The sequence below is a fragment of the Hippichthys cyanospilos genome, chromosome 2 (assembly GCF_059441005.1).
Source record: "Hippichthys cyanospilos isolate Australia breed blue-spotted pipefish chromosome 2, RoL_Hcya_1.0, whole genome shotgun sequence".
In the NCBI taxonomy this organism is placed as follows: Eukaryota; Metazoa; Chordata; class Actinopteri; order Syngnathiformes; family Syngnathidae; genus Hippichthys; species Hippichthys cyanospilos.
Window position 1 is genome coordinate 27,090,578 of NC_142370.1, and position 18,139 is coordinate 27,108,716.

General features: G+C 43.1%; 2 protein-coding genes across 2 annotated transcripts; one reads left to right on the plus strand and one right to left on the minus strand.

Moving 5' to 3' along the window:
* Positions 1-71: 71 nt before the first annotated feature.
* Positions 72-12,365, minus strand: map3k2 (mitogen-activated protein kinase kinase kinase 2). Its single transcript, XM_088408305.1, has 17 exons — positions 12,013-12,365; positions 9,137-9,209; positions 7,947-8,065; positions 7,408-7,448; positions 7,230-7,329; positions 6,040-6,153; positions 5,868-5,964; positions 5,515-5,645; positions 5,353-5,432; positions 5,207-5,271; positions 4,777-4,869; positions 4,462-4,695; positions 2,832-2,980; positions 2,624-2,755; positions 2,427-2,556; positions 2,154-2,331; positions 72-1,978 (listed from the first exon to the last, which is right to left on the minus strand). The coding sequence occupies exons 2-17, from the start codon at positions 9,138-9,140 to the stop codon at positions 1,759-1,761; spliced, it is 1,887 nt and encodes a 628-aa protein (XP_088264431.1). The 5' UTR covers positions 9,141-9,209; positions 12,013-12,365; the 3' UTR covers positions 72-1,758.
* A 492-nt stretch (positions 12,366-12,857) lies between these two features.
* On the plus strand, positions 12,858-16,132 carry sumo1 (small ubiquitin like modifier 1). Its single transcript, XM_088408999.1, has 5 exons — positions 12,858-13,001; positions 13,345-13,419; positions 13,552-13,629; positions 13,834-13,905; positions 13,990-16,132. Exons 1-5 carry the CDS (start codon positions 12,990-12,992, stop codon positions 14,056-14,058), a joined length of 306 nt encoding a protein of 101 aa, XP_088265125.1. The 5' UTR covers positions 12,858-12,989; the 3' UTR covers positions 14,059-16,132.
* The last annotated feature ends 2,007 nt before the right edge of the window (positions 16,133-18,139 follow it).

An 18,139-nucleotide genomic window follows, 5' to 3' on the forward strand; every position in this document is an offset into this window, starting at 1 on the left:
CCACTGGATATCAGAGCAACCTGTTCTGCACAAGCTTACGGACAACAACCGCCACAAAGTGCATCAGCAGGTGAAATAAATAATTTTTATTCTTCACCGTCATATTAACGAACATTGAGCTGTCGCATTACTGCAGATTTTGGCCAAAAACATTTTACGGCACTGCAGCATCGATCTGGACCAACCATGCATAAAGTCTCCCAGGTGAAATAAAAAATATATATATTAAAAAATTATACATACCACTGATATACAGATCTGATATAAACAGGCGTATTGGTCACAAACCAATTCGAATTAAAAACATGGCTTCTTTTACAAGACATACACAGACTTTAAAAAACAAAAAGAAACATTTCACATTTGTACAAAAAGCGTATCGCCAGTGTCCTCCTCCCATGCTGGGAGCACTTGGCTCCAGGCGATTCGGGGGCCTGGCCGACCGATTGAATCGAGACAGTAGTTCAAACACACAGACTTGCCACCTCCTCGACCAAATACTGCAAATGAAACGTTCATCAGCTGTGGCTGAACAGGCTATCTGACACTTAACCATTGCAAACAAACACACGTCGTGTAATAAACAAAACAACATGCAAAACAACGATAAGGAATTGGATCTATGTATACATATATCTACACAAATATATACATATAGTTGTATATATACATACATTTGCATTTATACAGATATACACATACACGAATTAAACATGGAGTTAAAGATACATCCAGGGTACAATTCTGGATTTGTACAACTGAATGTGGAGATGTGCCCATAATAGTGCCATGAAGCAGAGCATGTAGCATTGCATGCTTTGTAAGTGCTTTCAACGGAATGGAGAGAAATGTCTTGGAGCTTTTAGTCATATCTAGGGGCCGCTTGGGGAAAAAACTCAAATCTGCATGCTTAACTGCAATCTTTACCCGCAAGGCAGGTTCTGGTAGACGCAGGCGCGAAAGCCAGGCCTGCATGGCGCAGGCTGTGGTTGCCACGGTGACAATACCGGCAGCATCAAGCTTCAAATCGGAACGGAATTCGGAGCAGGCCGTTTGATAAGATCAGTGTGCATCTGAGGTCAATTGGAAGCACACTCAAAGCATACGCAGTTCCTCAGTGGCTTCTGTGTGCCAGCGGGAACACGAAAGGCATCTTAAGCCAGGGCAAGAAGCAGTTGTTACCGTTTGGCGTGACTCACCGCTGCCTCGCCGAATGAGGGAATGTTTCAAAATTGCAGATTAAACGAGTGTTTCATTCAAGGTCAGCTGAGCAGGATCAGGTTTAATCCTGGAGCAATTAGAAATGACTGTTCACACAGAAACCCGTTCGGGCAATAATGACAAACAAAAAGGCACAAAGCCAAATGGCGACTGACAAGAGGGCGAGACGAAGGCAGTGGAAACTGTTGTCCGCATGTGTGTGTGTGTGTGTTTGTTTGTAGCAGCAGCGGCAGCAGCAGCAAGCCCTGGTCATCGAAGGCGGGAGAATACATTCTGGGGTCGGGTTGGCAACTTAAACACCATCCCGCAGCACAACAGGATATGTTTGAATAAAAAGTGAAACGGAGATGTTTACCAACAGTTCATATCATCACAAGCGGTGACTTTGTCCCCACTTGAAATTAAGGTGCAAAAACAGAAGACGCGCGTCTTCTGCGGTTTTATACAGAGAGCCGGAAGCTCCCAACCTTCTTCCAGGTCCAATATGGTTACAGCAAGGAAAGCCCAGCTCAGTCAATTTAGCAGGAGGGCGCAAAGTTAATGTACGAAGATGTGCCTCAGCAACTCATCTGCGCATGGACGTTGCTTGGTCTCCACAAAGATCCGCTTGAGGAACTCTCTGCAGTGGTCTGACACGTGGACAGGTAACACCGGATTGGTGGGTTGAGTGGCAATCTTAAAAATGGCCGCCATGGCTTCAAACTCTGCCCAGGGGGGTCGCTGGGTCAACATCTCAACCACGGTGCAGCCAACACTCCTGCGAGAAGAAGGACACAGATACAGAGTCGCTCATAAGCGCGCGTCAATCCCAAAGAAGATGTACAGTTAATATTTTAGACAGTCTATCTGAACCAGAGATGGGAGGGAGTATGACATCAATTTTCAAGTCAGGTATCAAGTCATAACGCAGACGCGCGTCAACGCGGTCCTACCAGATGTCGGCCTTCCTGCCGTAGCCCTCACCGCTGATTACTTCCGGGCTCATCCAGTACGGCGTGCCGGTCACCGACTTGATTCCTGTTCCCGATAGACAAATGGTCTGCAGCCTCCGGCTGGCCCCAAAGTCGCCCAGCTTCACGTTTCCGACCGAATCTCGGAGGATGTTGGCTCCTGGAGATAACAACTTTTAAACTCGCTTTCGTGTTTCTTCTCCAACGGAAATACTCCAAGCAAAACCACATTTTAGATCCTCTTTCTAGCTTTACCTTTGATATCCCTGTGAACGATCATGTTGCCGTGCAGATAGGAAACCCCCTCCAGGATCTGCCTGGTATAGCGACGCGTCACGTTTTCCGTCAGTGCGCCGTAGGACTTTACTTGATCTTTTATGGAACCCTGCAGACAAGGGACATCGTCAGCGACGCGCTGACAAGCAAATATTTGTCCGAAACGAAACACTCACTCCAGGCATGTACTCCATAAAGATCGAGAGAGTTCGCTCCGTGGAGTCTCGCAGGCAACCGTAATACTGGACAATGCGCTCATGGCAGAGGTTTTTCAATAACTGGATTTCACACTCCAACGCACTCACCTCCTGCTCAGACAAGAGAACAATAGAAGAATTCCTTCGGAGGATAAATGAAGAAAAACGGTAGGACATCGATTCGCACCTTGCTCGTCTCTGGGCTCTCCGGATCAAACTGGACCTGTTTGACGGCCAGCTCCCGTCCGGTATCCGCGTCGTAGCAAAGAAAAACCCGTCCGAAGGCGCCTTGCCCGAGGAGCTTCCCCAGTCGCCAGTTTGTGGGCGCGCGCGGTGCTGAGCACAAGGTGGGTAGTAATGCACTACAATCAATACTCAGTCATATTTTCAAACCCACTATACTTCTCAGAGTACTTTTAGATCAGGACGCGCTCTTGAACAACAATTGTTTTGCTTATCAACTAGTTACTGACAAGTCTGGATTTGTCGACTAATCAGTTCATACGTAAATCACACCGCCAACCCATAGTTTACAGCATGAATTCTTGAAGGTGTTTGTGCATCTGAAAAAACAAGACCGTTAATATTAACATTAAGCTTTTATTAAACTTTGTAGCCTATGCTGGCATTCCTTACATATTTGAAATATGAATTGAATAGAGGGTGATGATGTGGTTTTACGGTGCGCTTTTTAAAAGGGAATCAAAAACTAAATAATCTGCGTAGTTGCAATTTGTACACAGCGTTTCCTTGCCACTTCGCGCTTCACTTTGTACGACGAGCTCAGCGCTTCACTTTTCTTTTTTTCCCCCCATCAAAGGACCGCCACTTCACAGCAGCGCATGGCGCACTGCAACGTTCCCATACTCAGTCCTAACGTGGAGTCTGAAGCGGTCTAACGGCCCTAATACACAAGCTTGTTCAAATGAAGTTACTTTTGCTTAAAACTAAACCACTCTTCTACATCTGCCAGGATACAAGGGCATTTTGGCAAGAACTTTACACGACTCTTAAACTTGTGTCTGACCAACGTGCGGAAACTATATGTGGGAGAGGGTTGGGGTGTGGGCAGATTGAACAGTGACAACGCAGACTGAGGTTGGCCGTTTAAGTGCACTTGCAATGCAATGTGGGAATGGGCGAGGGGAGGGAGAGGAGTAGCGGTAGCGCGCCGCGCTGCGGCGACAGCTGAGTTACCGAGAAGTGCCCTCTGCGCACAAGGGCACTATGCTATGCGTTGAAAAAGAAAACTAAAGTTTGTGTCCAAAAAGAGACTGATCAACCTCTATAGTACAGGTAGGAGATCCCTGGGTATGGGAAGTTTAGGTAGGGAGCATTTTACTAAATACATTTTCATAAAGTTAATACTTATGTTAAAGTGATTTCTTAGTTTAAAAAAAATGCATGTCTACCTTTGCTACAAAGGATGTCAATGAGTCACAATAATTTACTGTGCCTGTATTACGAGAATAGCAATACAGTCATTTAGAGTTTAACTCCAGCAGCCTTTTTTGAAGCATTGCTGGGTGAATGCAACAACATTGTAAAGTGAGATGAATATCCACGTTTCCCAAGTTGTGTCTATTTTTGTATTTGCGAAAACAATACACTTGGTTAATCTTATTGTACAGGGCTGTGTTAAGAACTACTGTGATGGGAGGTCAAAGCGTTGACTGGGTCATCCCTTGCACCGAGCAGTTGCTCTAAATGCCAAAGCGACAACACTATTTTCAAGTATAATCTGGACACCTCTTCAAGTCATCAAGGTGGCAAAAGGACAGCTGAACGACGAGTGATGCGAGAATGAGAGAACTCACAGCGGCTGGGCGGGCTGATGTCCATGACTGACAGGCTCGGGGTGCTCGACTGGTTGGCCTCAATGTCACTTCCCCTTCGCGGCCGCCTGGCAGGTACGGCGCCATCTTCAAGGTCGGGGGTGAACACGCTGCTGCCGCTACTGGTGCTGGGAGACTGCTCGGTAGGACTAAAGCTGACCGGCGAACGGAGACCGTGCGCCTGCGTTCGCCGAGCGCGAGGAAAGGTCTTCCTCCCTAACGCAGCAACGAAAAGGGGAACGCGTGTCACGCTTCGGTCATTTTGTGTTCCAAAGGAAACCAAAAGCCAATGCCAACCATCGCTGTAATCTTGCAAGCCGAAAGGAACGCCGTATCGCCGGGGATACGTGCCGCCTTTTCCTGACTTGTCAAAGACCGGGATGTCGTACTCTGGAAAGGAAGGGCCGTGATCAGGAGCACTGTTCATGAAGTCGAGCGCGTCACAAAATTGTGCTTTGAACGGGTTTGCATCATCTGTGGCCGTTCGGTCACGGGATTCACTATCACATTTGTCTGCGACACAAATGTGCATCCTGGCCATCTGTGATGTAAATAGAAGCACTGTGGGTAAAACGGTATCGTGGCCAAGTCGCGTTAGCAACAAAGTCCGAAAACGTGGGCGCGATTCGCCCAAAATGTTTAATGCTGCCTTCCATGGCTTAAGCATGATTCTATTTCTGACAGAGGAAAAGTCGTGGCTGGCGTACATGGGCGCACTTACACACACCTGTAAAGTCCTGATGGTTGTCAGGGTAACTCTGTGCTCTTGGCATTCTTGACTTTGGGTATTCACTATTGAACAGACAAGGGCCTCGATCAACTCCGATACCAATGCCACGTATTGTGGCCTGAATGAAACCAGAGCTCCGCTACCTGTCTAACGGGCTGTCCAAAGAAGGACAGCTTCCAGACGCAGAGTTCTCCGGACTGCTCATACTCAGTGGATCCAGCATCTGAGGGTAAAAAAAAAAAAAGGAGTCACACTCATACTTTCTGTTCGCTGAGAGGTGCAAGTTTATCAGATAGGAGGGGCACCTGGTCCATGCTTTCTGGAATGAACTCTCCTTCGCTGTTAATGCTCGTGAAGGAGCCATTCCTCGCCACTTGCTGGAGTGCGTCAGGAATGTATCCGGGCGGAGGAGAGCTCCGGTCCGTCGAATGAGACCCTGAGCCAAAGGGTGCGGCGGTTACTCAAAATCATATTGTCATGTACAAACAATGGATTCATCAAAGGTGAAACTTTATAAGTCTATAGTCTATGGGTAGGTATCTGTTACCACCCAACAGTTTGATTTGATAACAGATAAAAAATAAAAAAAAATCTCAATACATATTGACTAAGGAGTAATCAAATGATTCCAAACACAGCCATTATCTTTCTTTTTTACCTATTGAGGCCAGCATGCTCTTCTGCTCCGTGACTCTGAATCCTGTGTTGTCCAACTCCTCGCAGGAAGGCAAAAGGGCCATATTAGAGGAAGAGTTCTGTTGAAAGCACAAACAAATGCAGTGAATAATAAAAGCGCCCGGGGGCTAGGGTCAGCAAAAGACTCGAGTGACCTGCAAGGGGCTGTGCAGCACCAAAAGGATCTTCAGACTCTTCATGTGAACGCTTCGATCCAGCAGCTCCACGGCTTTGTCTAGGTCATCCTGAACACTGAGCGGAATCACCAGCTGCAGGCGGCAAAGAGAAAAATGAGCAAAATAAGCCAAACGCAGCGCAGCAAAAGACAGACTGGCAAAACTCCGTTCTCAATCTTGGCCTCGCTGCATACCGGGCAACGCGACTCAACTGATGCATAGTATTCACGTTTCTGCAAGCTGTGTGTCGGAAGCAATTTTTGCAGTGATTTCGAAATTTCAATCACAGGTGGACAGCATCACCACATTAAGAAAGTAACGGCCAGTCATGGTGTGTCACTTTATCTTTCGCAACAAAAATGCCTCTCCTGGGTTCGAAACAAAATCCAGCCAGCAGTCACCGGCTGATTTGGACATTTTCCAGTTCTTGCGCTGCCAGCCTCCACGACACAGCACAGAAACAATGAATGGGTTGGTCGATGGCTGTGTTAAATGCGGTGTGAAAGGACCTTTTCGAAAAGGTCTGGGGAAATACATAAAAGACATAAAAAAAACAACTAAAATGCTGGCCTTTTTTTTTAGTATTTCGATTACGGGTACTTTTCATCTGCGAATGAATGCTATACATGTACATTCCTTTTTGGAACTTGTGTTGTGAGTCGTCAGTGTTTATAGGTTAAAGAAATGATTGTTAACGTGTACCTAGAAAAAAAATGTCAGAGAAAGGCTTCAAATTTCCAGCAGTCTCAATTTTTTTCCAAAGTTGTATAAAGAAACTACAGTAACTCCTAACTATATTTATAATGTCATATGCACATGTGGCCAAAAAAGATGTGTGGAGACCTTTTACCACGGAAATGCTCAAGTGTGCTCTGAATGGGGCTGTCCTTGTCAAGCGTTAACTAAATAGTATCCACACCCCTTTTGGATTTCTGTCAATTATTATGTAGCAACAGTGGCCAGAGCAATCTGTTTTTGCCTTCACAACGAGATCAAGTTTTTTGTCATTCGAAATAATACGTGCCTCAAAGGGTTGTTTTCCGATAAGAATACAGGGGGGTGCTACTTTTTTTCAACAAGTCAGCAGGTGTGCAAGGGTGAGCCACCATAGAATTGGCCACATCACTCGGTGTGCAAAATATCACAGGGAACAATAGTCCTGGCTCTACCTCATTGTTGCTGTAGTGAAGGTCCATGGTTTGACCAAAAGCCACCTTCGCTTTTTCCCTCAGGTCGTCCAACTTGATGGGGCGAGAGAATTGCAAAATCCTACACATATGAACAGTAGAGGTCAAGGAAAGCGCAGTAAAGGAAGAGCATGGATTACAAAGCCAGCGTGAGCGTCACCTTTTCTCTCCTTTAAACTCAAACTTCACTCTGACGTCATTCTGTCCCAAACAAAAACATTGAGTGGAAGGAAAAAAAGAAAAATCAGCAAAATCAAATACTTTCTTCGATGCACTTCAAGCGGAGTTCTAAGACAGTGTTTCCCAGCCTTTTTTGCGCCATTTACATGGGGAAGTTCTCAGTGTAAACCACAAAACCACATTACCACGAACGGTATATACCTTAATGGTATAGCACGTTGACAACTGAGCGTGTTTCAATCAACTCAAGTACTTGCTCAGTGTGCTGTTCAGTTGAACACAAAGTCATTATTGGTAACAAGTTCATTGTACCCTCAGCCATCAAGTGGATGAACATTTAATATAAATAAAACACAGATGATTTTTGTTTGTCGTAATAAATTGCTTAATAAAATGAATTTGAAAAGCTATCTTGTTTGTTTTTAAACAATTACCCGAGACTCAATTATTGATCTCTCAAGGTTCCACTGTTGGGGAATCACTGGTCAAAGAAGTGGCCGGTAAATAAGCAGGGCTTACCAGGTTCTTGGGTGAGGAGGCTTTAGGTTTACCCAGATCCGATGGGAACCCGGCAGGACGGCTGGAGCGGTGGAGTTCTGCCAGGTCGTGCATGATTGACTGCAGCGCCTCCTGCTCATCTGCTCATTCAATTGGCATACAAGTGTAAGAGAAAGTTAGCCGCAGTTAAAAGGGGGCCCCTTAGGTTGTAGACTTTGCCCACTTTAGAATGCACCTACAAATTTGGATTTGTTTTTATGGCCAATAAATCAAATGTTAAATGTTAAATTTAACTGTGTTTTTCCCCTTTAATAAATACGATAAAGCTAATGGTCAAACCAAGTTACATATTTTTTGATTTCCAGAATCATGCCATCTTTCTTCTTGGACTAACATCAACTTTCACAAAAAGAGAATTAGTAAATACTCTTCTCCTTATCGATAATGTGAAAATATAGAGCGCTCCCTGTAGAACAGACCATTCCATTTTCTCAAGTGGCCACTTCCCTGTACTTTACACAAAATCCTCATTATTTGAATGACATTTTGTTAAATTATCATAATATATATTCTTTGATAGTAAATATGCAATAACAAAACTAAACATAACATTAGAAAAAAAAGGGTCTAGACTGTAGAACCAAAGATCTGATGAATCAATTACAGCCCTGATTCAAATTCTTCTCAGCATCAAGTCCAAAATAAGTGTTCTTTATGTTATTTAGTAGAACCATACAATACGTCGCTTACTGTCATGACTCAGGACCTCAGCTAATGTTAAAATAATAATTATGACAACAATGCAAATAAAGGTGGTAAGATCTGTGGCATTCTGTTCAAATGTTGGTTGTAACTGTTCGGAAGCCTTAAGAATTGGAATTAAGTTCCCCTGTACTGCACAGCAAAAAAGAAAAAAATGTAAAGAATAAAATCAAACAAAAAATAAATGAAATAAATACAATGTGGTAAGCGTTGTAGCAGGCTGCTGTATAGCCTTGGAATTTGCAAATACAAATGAACGTGTTCCCATTAGAAGCCGGGTCCACAAAGCCTGAACTGTGATACAGCAGGAGATTATGCTAAAATGCTGCAAAAAATGACAGTTCACAAAAAATGTATTTACTGACTTGTGAGATGACTTGTGAATGCCAACTTTGAACTAGGGTAAGAGCTGCATGAGAAGTTGTCACGTAAACTACTCTTATACATACCCATTATAATGGCACAATTTTTGACCCAAGAGCCCAGGATAGAGGATTTTCCCAACAAAGGGATTCCTTCCTCCTGTAAAACAGGTTAGAGCAAGAAATGAGCACAACTGACACTCGGGCATTTTTTCTACATGCTGCATCGTGTTAACATATTGCATTGCATTTGTATTTTTGGAAGCTATACACACACGATTGACTAACATACTGTACTGCAATGACTACATGATAATGTTGGGAAAGACCAAAATTATCCCCAAACGTTTTCCTTCCTTGCTCTCAACCAAGCCATCTTTCTATAACAACCGCTGTGTTCTTTGACTGACGAGCCATCGTTTCATGGATTAAAATGCTGATAAGGTACATCCAGCCAGGGGCTTGAGCAAAAATATCAACATGTAAAAAGGACAGCTCTGTTTTTGTTTCATTGAACCCTATCTAGTTTGTTTTTAAACAAAATACTGAATCTATGATATATTAAGAAATGTGTGCAGTGTTTTGTATTAATTAATACATATATTAACATTCTTTTTGTATTTCAATTGTTCCTAGCAAGTCACAGTGCCCCATCACCGGTAAGCTATTTTTAAGACAGACAGACCTTCTCTCCTTATCCTCTATGCAGGCCAAGGGATATTTTTTTTTTCAAACACAGCGATTGCCATCTAATTCATGAGTCAACTCTTGCAGAGTTGCACGAGTGACACCGCATCACCGAAATGTACCATTTCCATGGATGTCCACCGTGAGGCGCACTAGACTTTGAACATGTCTTATAAAACAATAATGTAATATAGTTTTACAATAACTTTGAATGTTATCACTGATAACCCTTAAAATCAGACGGAAAGCATGTTTTTTTGACTAGAATGAGCATAAATATTTGTTTCTGATTAAATAAATAAATGAATGAATTAAAAAAAAAAAAAGAGCACTTCCAGTTGCCTGTTTGAAGTCGCACTTAGAGAGTCTTGTAAACTCTAAAAAGGCACAGAGGGCATGCCAAGCGTCGCAACTTAATTTAGATTGGTAAAGCGCCTCACAGAAGTGGGCGGTCATGAATATTTGTATCAATACTTTTTTCTAAATAATGAATGGTTTAGATACATGAACTGTCAGGACCTTCAGCATGCAGCTTCATAAGCTTGTAAGTGTTAAAAAACAAGACCTCCCCCTTATCCTCAGTGCGTACCAAGAAGCTTAAAAAAAAAAAACTCTGATTACTATTATTTTCAAAGAGGCGGCTTGTTGATCAACTCTTCAAGCAGCCAATAATATTCTGCTCTGTTTAAATGGCCCCTTTGTAAGGGGGTTAAGCAAGAAAAAAAAGCTCTCACTACCTGTTATAGACAGTAATATCGGTTATTGAAACCTCGACTTTTTAACACCACAATAAACTGTGAACCCGGTTATCAGTCCATACCTAGGTACATATTGGATGACAAGAATTAGAAGTTCACATCGTATTTTATATTTTGAGATATAATATCTCAAATAATATCAAATTCAGTACGTATGTCGATATTTTGCAATTTGAAGTGACACAATATGTGTATTGCAATGTGACGTTCAGTTTCCAGTATATTGTGTATTGATTTTGATTTTGATTTTGACATATGCCATAAGTCTTGTTTTTTTTGTTTTTGTTTTTTAAATAAACATTGTGCAATATAATGTGATACATATCACAATACGCCTTTGCTGCAACAGAATGTATCGCAATACACATTTAAGCTGCAATATCCAGCACCAATAATAATGTATCTGATTCTACTTAATTGATCCTGTTATTTATTTGCAAATAAAACACCCTCCCTAAGTCACTCAATAACTCTCTCCCTAATCACATCTGTGACTGCCCCACCTTCGTAATTCTCCTTTGTCAAGATGTTTAATTTTCTTGTTTGTGAGCCTTTTAATGTACTTTACTGTAAAGATTTACGTATTTGTACAAAGTGATCGCGATTAAATAAATGTGTTAATATTTTTTATGCCAGCAATCGGAATTTGCAGGTAATACACTTAAATGTTCTTAGATGACACAAGGTAAACACAATTAACCTATGTATCCACTTTACAGGATAGTTTTTTGTTTTGTTTAGGGTTGTGCTATGACGTGTTATTCGTTTTGCCTCAATAAAAGGTTATGCAACATTAGAGAAGACCATCAATGCGACCATGCAACTTTATGCGAGGCGATAGACATAACAGTGATGGTAAACAACCAGCAAGAACTGTCATCAAGTGTGCGATTGAAATGTACCCAATTTCACTTAATTGGTCGGTAAATTATTTGCAAGTAAAGCGTCATTGATCCGCAATTTACACCAGCGATTGGCAATGAAGCGCTCATCCATTAGATGGCAGAAGATTTAAATTGACCTGCGCTGTTGGTGACATTTGGATTGCGGGATTTGAAATGTAAACTACGCACGTTTGCACACTAAAGGTCCCGAGACACAAGAAGCGCGTTACTTGTTAGTCCTCAAAACAACCACTGTTGCCGTGATTAAACGGCCTGCTTTCGGGAAATTAGCCTCTATGCTATCGACTAGCACGGCTTGATGAGCCGCACTGACCAAGGCTTCACGTCAACTTTCATCAATAACTAATTGCAAAACAAAGTGTCTCCAGCTCAACGGGGGTGTCATTTCACGACATACGACGACGTTCTTGGAGACTGGCCAGAAAGCTTAGCGGTGAAACGTAGGGGACACTCGGCGTGTAGTTAGCCTAGTTAGGCCAGTCAAGTTGTCAAGCTACGCTAGCGCTAAAGTGGACGAACGCTGAAGTAATTCAACGCTCTCTCCCATTGCACGAGCGTTTCAGGAAACGCGGTTGCCACACTACAATACTGCGGACATATTTAGATCTCTCACCTGGAGGAATGGAATTCACCCCTCATCCACAGGGCTCGAGCCTGGCGCCCCGAGCCCCGCGGAGAACCGCCGCGAGCCGAAGTTTGGCACCGAGCGGACAAGTTCGCTCGAGAGCTGCTTGGAGTTGGGACACAACGACGAGGCCCTCGGGCTGTCACTTTAGCCCTGTCTGCCCCGGAAAACGAATGTCGTAAGTAGCATTGAGCCAACGACGAAGCCCCTGAGTCTGTAGAATTATTTCACAAAAAAAGCACGAAATAAGGGAACAGAGATTTGACGCTACTTTCCGCTATGTTGGCTGACGACGATAGCTATTGCTTTCCGTGGCCTTAACAGCATCAATTGCTTCAGTGGGTGTCGGAAGTCGCTGTATTTTACTGACAAAATAAACGTCGATTTCAGTGTCGTGGTATTTCTTGTATAGCCGGAAAAAATAAATCCGTTTGTAGAAGTACTACAGTGCTCTTGGCATATCAAGTCCTCCGACCCTTTCGCGAGAAGGTATCAACACACAAAATTTTAGAAATAATCCAAATAAGACAGTACGTGCAATTTGCACGCTTGAAATATGAAACTGTTGTGTCGGTTCCCAAAGTGCGGAATGAAAATCGTTTCAAATTTAAAAAATTAAATTGGCACTGCGGTTATGTCATTTCTTAATTCATTCAAATTCCGCGTTTTAAAATACGCAGTTTCACACGCGTAGGGTGCCATGACTAAAAATACGTGATAAGCGTGATACGGTAGAGTACAGTATTTTATTTTGAACGTGTATCGTTAGCGCGTGTACGTACTGTGGTTTGCTTTCAAAAACATTTTATTTTGAAAGTACAGCGGGCTACGTGTTTCCGTTTCCGGTGACAACAACGTCTTGTTTTAGATAAGCTAAGTGTGCTTATGTGAGCGCAAAGCAGTGTTTGCTAGCCAGTGCGAATTTTATTATTGCGTTTTCCCCCCCATCGCTCACCGAGGGAAAAATGTCAGATACGGTGAGATGAAAAAATTACCGAGCACGTATTGCTCTTCACGTGCGCGCAACTCAAAAGCGGACGCTAAAGAGTTTGGTGGCTTACTTTGTGCCTGATGATCCGAATTGCTAACTGTTAGCTCACGTAACTAGCCAGAGGCCCCAGGAACTCTTTTAACAACTGTCCGATTTAGCTTCGAGCTTGCGCTTTCCTATAGCTGTTTTTGTAACGTGTTTTTGTCGAGCTTTTGAAATGCAACCATCAGTCGTCTTATTTATACTCTCTCGCTTATTCCGAGGCGATCTATTGTGTTACATTTTACCATAACTACGCTCAACTGACGTAATACGTTTATTTTTCTTAGGAGACAAAACCATCGAGCCAAGACTGTGGTGATAAGAAGGATGGGGAGTACATCAAATTGAAGGTGATCGGTCAGGTAGGATCTCTTTTAAGTCTTGTCCAAATGTGGTTGTTTCAGTTGTCTTCCAAGGTAATTGGAACAGTAATGTGCTCACCAAATAACATCTGGTAGCTTTATTGTTTAACGTGTCCACCTTTGGTTTTACAGGACAGCAGTGAAATTCATTTTAAAGTGAAAATGACAACGCATCTGAAAAAGCTGAAGGACTCTTACAGTCAGAGACAGGTTAGGACTCGCACAGTATGTCTGGACCTGAAGGAGTAATACAGAGCAAAACAAATCACATATCAAATCACATCAACGTACTGTGTAAAGAAAAAAAAGACATTTGCACTGTTATTTATTGTTTTTACTGTTATTTATCTTATTTGTTTTTTTTAATAACTATTGATTGTAACCGGACCTCAAAGTTTGGTCTGTGTGTTGCAGGGCGTCCCAGCAAATACACTCAGGTTTCTCTTTGAAGGACAGAGAATTGCAGATAATCAAACTCCAAAAGAAGTACATTCATTAAAGTTGATAAACACTTTTATATTAAGTTTTCTTTCAAGATGGCTTGCTGAAATGTATGACTTTCTCTTACAGTTAGGAATGGAAGATGAGGACGTCATTGAGGTATATCAAGAACAGACAGGTGGACTTTTGAATGATTAAACATCGTTCATTCATACTTTTTGTTATATATTTAGTTTTCTGTTTGTTTGTTTGTTTTTTTAATTGAATGCATTTTGTTCACTTTCAAACCATCTGGATCAAAACTAACTGGGCTTCCATGCATTGAGACAGAAAGGTGTAGATGACCAATGGTTGTATATAATAACCTGTTCTGCCATTCAGTTTTCACGACTCGAGGTCTTATACGATCTTGCATTGCCTCAGTTGCAGATGACTTCTCTTAGTCCCTTTTTCCCTCACTTTTATCAGCACATCAGGATCCCTGTATTAAATCAGAGAGAGAGACTGGTAGTGCGTGAACTTCACTGGCTGCATCGACCATTCTGAATATATTATCTTGGTATAGCAAAAGGTGATTTACTCAAGAAAAGTACATTTCGCAGCGACCCCCCCCCCCCCCCCCCCCAACCCCGATGGTTCTGACCATGCTGTAAAGATGATATGGTAATAAACGCGGAAACGCTGCAGAGATTGATCACCTGAATAATTGACATTGTCAGATGACCACCACTGACTTCACTTCTTGCTGTAGCGTGTAACACAGCATCATTAGCAGTCCAGGTTACTATATACGTCCTTAGGATGAGGCCTCGGGAGGGAAGCAGGAGGGTGCTAAAGCTTACCATGTATAGCGTGCCATGACACAACTATAATGTATTTGGGATGTGCAGTATGGGAGTCTTTGTGGTTTCATCCCTCTCAAGGGAGCCATGTCCTGTAATGTCTCATACTCAAAGGTGTTTTTAATCATTGCAGCATGTAACTAAGGCTAAGTTCATACTACTGCCTGAAGCGATTTATTTTTTTTTTTTGTCACTATCTGACCTGCATATGATCTTTTGATGGCAGTGTGAACGACATAGATAAGAGTTTTATTTTTTTAATGTGACCCGGGTGACTTGGGTATGTGGTACTAAATCGGATACATATCTGATCTTTTGATATTCGACTTCAGTCTGAACGGCCAGGTCGCATTCATCCAACTTGCAAAAATGTCAATCCTGCACTCAAAAAGGCAGGGCTAGATTGGACAAACCAAAACAGCGATAGCAGATGAGGCAGAGGCAACTTAATGAAGGGAGAGCAAGCTGTATTTTTGTCTCTCGGAGCGAATGATCCGCCCGCTCGGAGTAAGCAAGAGACATTGCTGGCACTGCACAAAATGCCATGACAAAAAAAAAAAAAAAAACTCAGCCCTTCCTTAATTTAATCCTTAAATTGTACAGATTGAAACTATTCTATAATTGAGGTATTTCAACTTTGCCAGGTACTGTACTTCGGTAAACACGCCAAGCACACCTGCTGTCTGTGACGTCACGGTGTCCTCTATGCTAATGCGGGACAGTTCCGGGCTGTTAAACCTGCATACAGAGGTCGTATTTGTTTGGAAATGTGAATGAAAAAAAAAACAATCTGCCTCGAGCATGAATTCCTGCAGTGTGAACCTAGCCTTAGTAACATACATTTTTTTTAACATCGTATTTCCCTTGTACAGAATTTTACAGTCCTACTGTTTGTTATTGGAAGAGTGATGTTGAAATGACCGCTGTTTATATTTGCAACTCCTTACCATCAAATGATTATTTGGTATTGGTTTTAAAATAATTGCAATAATATCTTTTTTAAATACTTGTGCTTGTACATTTTCAGTTTGTGTTTGTTCAAACTGTTTATTTTCTGTGTCGTCTACTGCTCCTACTGCAAGATTTCTTCTTGTAAATAAATTGCTTGCTGCACCTGTTTGGACACACTTGGTTGGCATGCAATGCTGTGGTGGGTGCTCCACTTGTAACTGTTGGATTTCCACATTCAGTTATATGACGTTTCTTGGGGGGGGAATCACGTTTGCACACTCAGGGATGACCAGGTGAACCATCATATTGAACTGCTTCTCCAACTGCAATGTCTTGCGATGATGATCCCGTCTCAGAGCTATGTGCAACAATGCTTGCAAGGTTTGGAGTCCAAATGCCAATAATTCTTCAGAGGATCCTTGATACAGATGGTTTGACATTCTGATTATTTTCAAAATAAAATATTTATGAAAGGGCAATGTTTTCTTTTCTGTTTGATGTAGTTCTGTGGGAGCTGCGCAATTACCTTGCAATTTAGCCACGTCAAGTCTTTCTCCTTACCAGCATTCTTTAAAAATGTGTCAATGCACTCCTCGATGGATTCTTCCAGACTCCTACACAGCGTTGTTGCCATGGTCATCTTGATGTCGTCTTTAAAGCTTTCAAGACTACTTGGTGATCACCTTGGGTTTGAGGAAGGGAGGAAAAAAAACATGAAGCCAACTCATTTGGGTAGTAATGATTAGGAATGTGGATCATTCGGGGGTCTATGCTACCTCTACCGCTGCAACATTGTACCGAGACTTTAAAAACTGGAAAACAACTACAGTTTTTGAAACACGGTCATCGTCTGAATTTTAGTCAAATATCCTTAACAAATTCAAATGCTGGGTTATCTTTTTTTAACGGATCTGTCACTAGTGTTGGCAAAATGAGGCTTTCTGAGTATCTGAACCATTCGGAACCGCTGTCATTATGTGATTCACTACCCAAGGATTCATTCAGAACCCTTGGGTGACATCTAGTGTCAATAGATATCATTGTGCATTTGGATTCGTCTTTTAAATGAAATCCCTGCAAATATGACACACTTCTTGTGTATAATAACACTTATTAACATAGCAATTTATAATGTGGCAACTAAAAAAATGGCTCTAATGCATTTTGTCTTATTAGATAAATGGCTGTAATGCACCTTTCTGACGGCCGCCAGTTTATGTTGGTAGTGGGTTTTGCGTGTCTGGGTAATCCGAGGAGATAAATTGTCTGGGGCTTTATGCCCCCGGTAAAGTCATGCATGAAAAACAGGTCCTTGGTGAGGGACTGGACTAAGCACAGCTCATAGACCTCTTATGATGAATAACATAAATAGAGTCAGGTTTCCCTTTACCGGACGAGGGTCACTGGGACCCCCTCTGGAGCCCTGCGCGTGGGGCTTGCTAGAGAGCACCGAATGGCCGGGTCTGAATCCAAGGAGTTCGGCCCGGGGTCAGCCCAAAGCGGTAACATGGGTCCCCCTTCCCATGGTCTCAGCACCTTTGAGAGGGTGCTTTGGGAGTACGGGCTTTCCAGCCCCTTGATAATGGCTGTTCGGTCCCTGTACAACTGATATAAAAGTTTTGTCCACATTGCCGGCAGTAAGTCGAATCAGTTTCCAGTAAGAGTTGGACTCCACCAAGGATGCCCTTTGTGGCCAATTCTGTTTATTACTTTTATACACAGGATTTCTAAGCGCAGCCGAAGCGTTTGAGGGGGTCTGGTTGGGGAGTCTCAGCACTGCATCTCTGCTCCTTGCAGATGATGTGGTTCTGTTGTGTTTTTCATGCCGTGACCGCCAGCTCTCACTGGAGCGCTTCGCAGCCGAGTGTGAAGCGGCTGGGATGAAGATCAGCGCCACCCAATCCGAGACCATGTTACTCAGTCAGAAAAAGTTGGAGTGCCCTCTCCGGGTCGGGGATGAAGTCCTGCCCCAAGAGGGGGAGTTCAAGTATCTTGGGCCCTTGTTTGATTAGTGAGAGTAGGATGGAATGGAAAATCGATAGGTGGGTCGGTGCGGCAACCGCTGTACCAGTCTGTCGTGGTGAAGAAAGAGCGGAGCAGAAAGGCAAAGCTCTCTGTTTACAGGTCGATCCACGTTCCTCCCCTCACCCACGACCTGGGGGTCCTGCCCAAAAGAACGAGATCCTGGATACAAGCGTCCGAAATGAGTTTCCTCCGCAGGGTTTCTAGCCTGTCCCTCAGAGATAGGGCGAGAAGATTGGTCATCCGCAAATCCAATGAACTCAGTGTTAAGCCACTGCTTCTCCAGGTTGAAAGGATCCAGTGGAGGTGGCTTGAGGATCTGATTAGAATGCATCCCGGATTTTTCCCTGAGGAGGTGTTCTGAGCATGTGTCACCAGGAGGAGTCCCCGGGGTTGACGTAGGACACGCTGGAGGGACTATGTCTCTCAGCTGGCCTGGGAACACCTGGGGATCCTTTGGGCGG

Coding starts and splice junctions, on each gene's coding strand:
- map3k2 (XM_088408305.1), bottom strand. Junction 7,449..7,946: donor CCTCCTCACCCAAGAACCTG/GTAAGCCCTGCT, acceptor TGTTTGGGACAG/AATGACGTCAGAGTGAAGTT. Junction 2,756..2,831: donor AGAGCCCAGAGACGAGCAAG/GTGCGAATCGAT, acceptor TTGTCTGAGCAG/GAGGTGAGTGCGTTGGAGTG.
- sumo1 (XM_088408999.1), top strand. Junction 13,420..13,551: donor AATTGAAGGTGATCGGTCAG/GTAGGATCTCTT, acceptor TTGGTTTTACAG/GACAGCAGTGAAATTCATTT. Junction 13,630..13,833: donor ACTCTTACAGTCAGAGACAG/GTTAGGACTCGC, acceptor TGTGTGTTGCAG/GGCGTCCCAGCAAATACACT.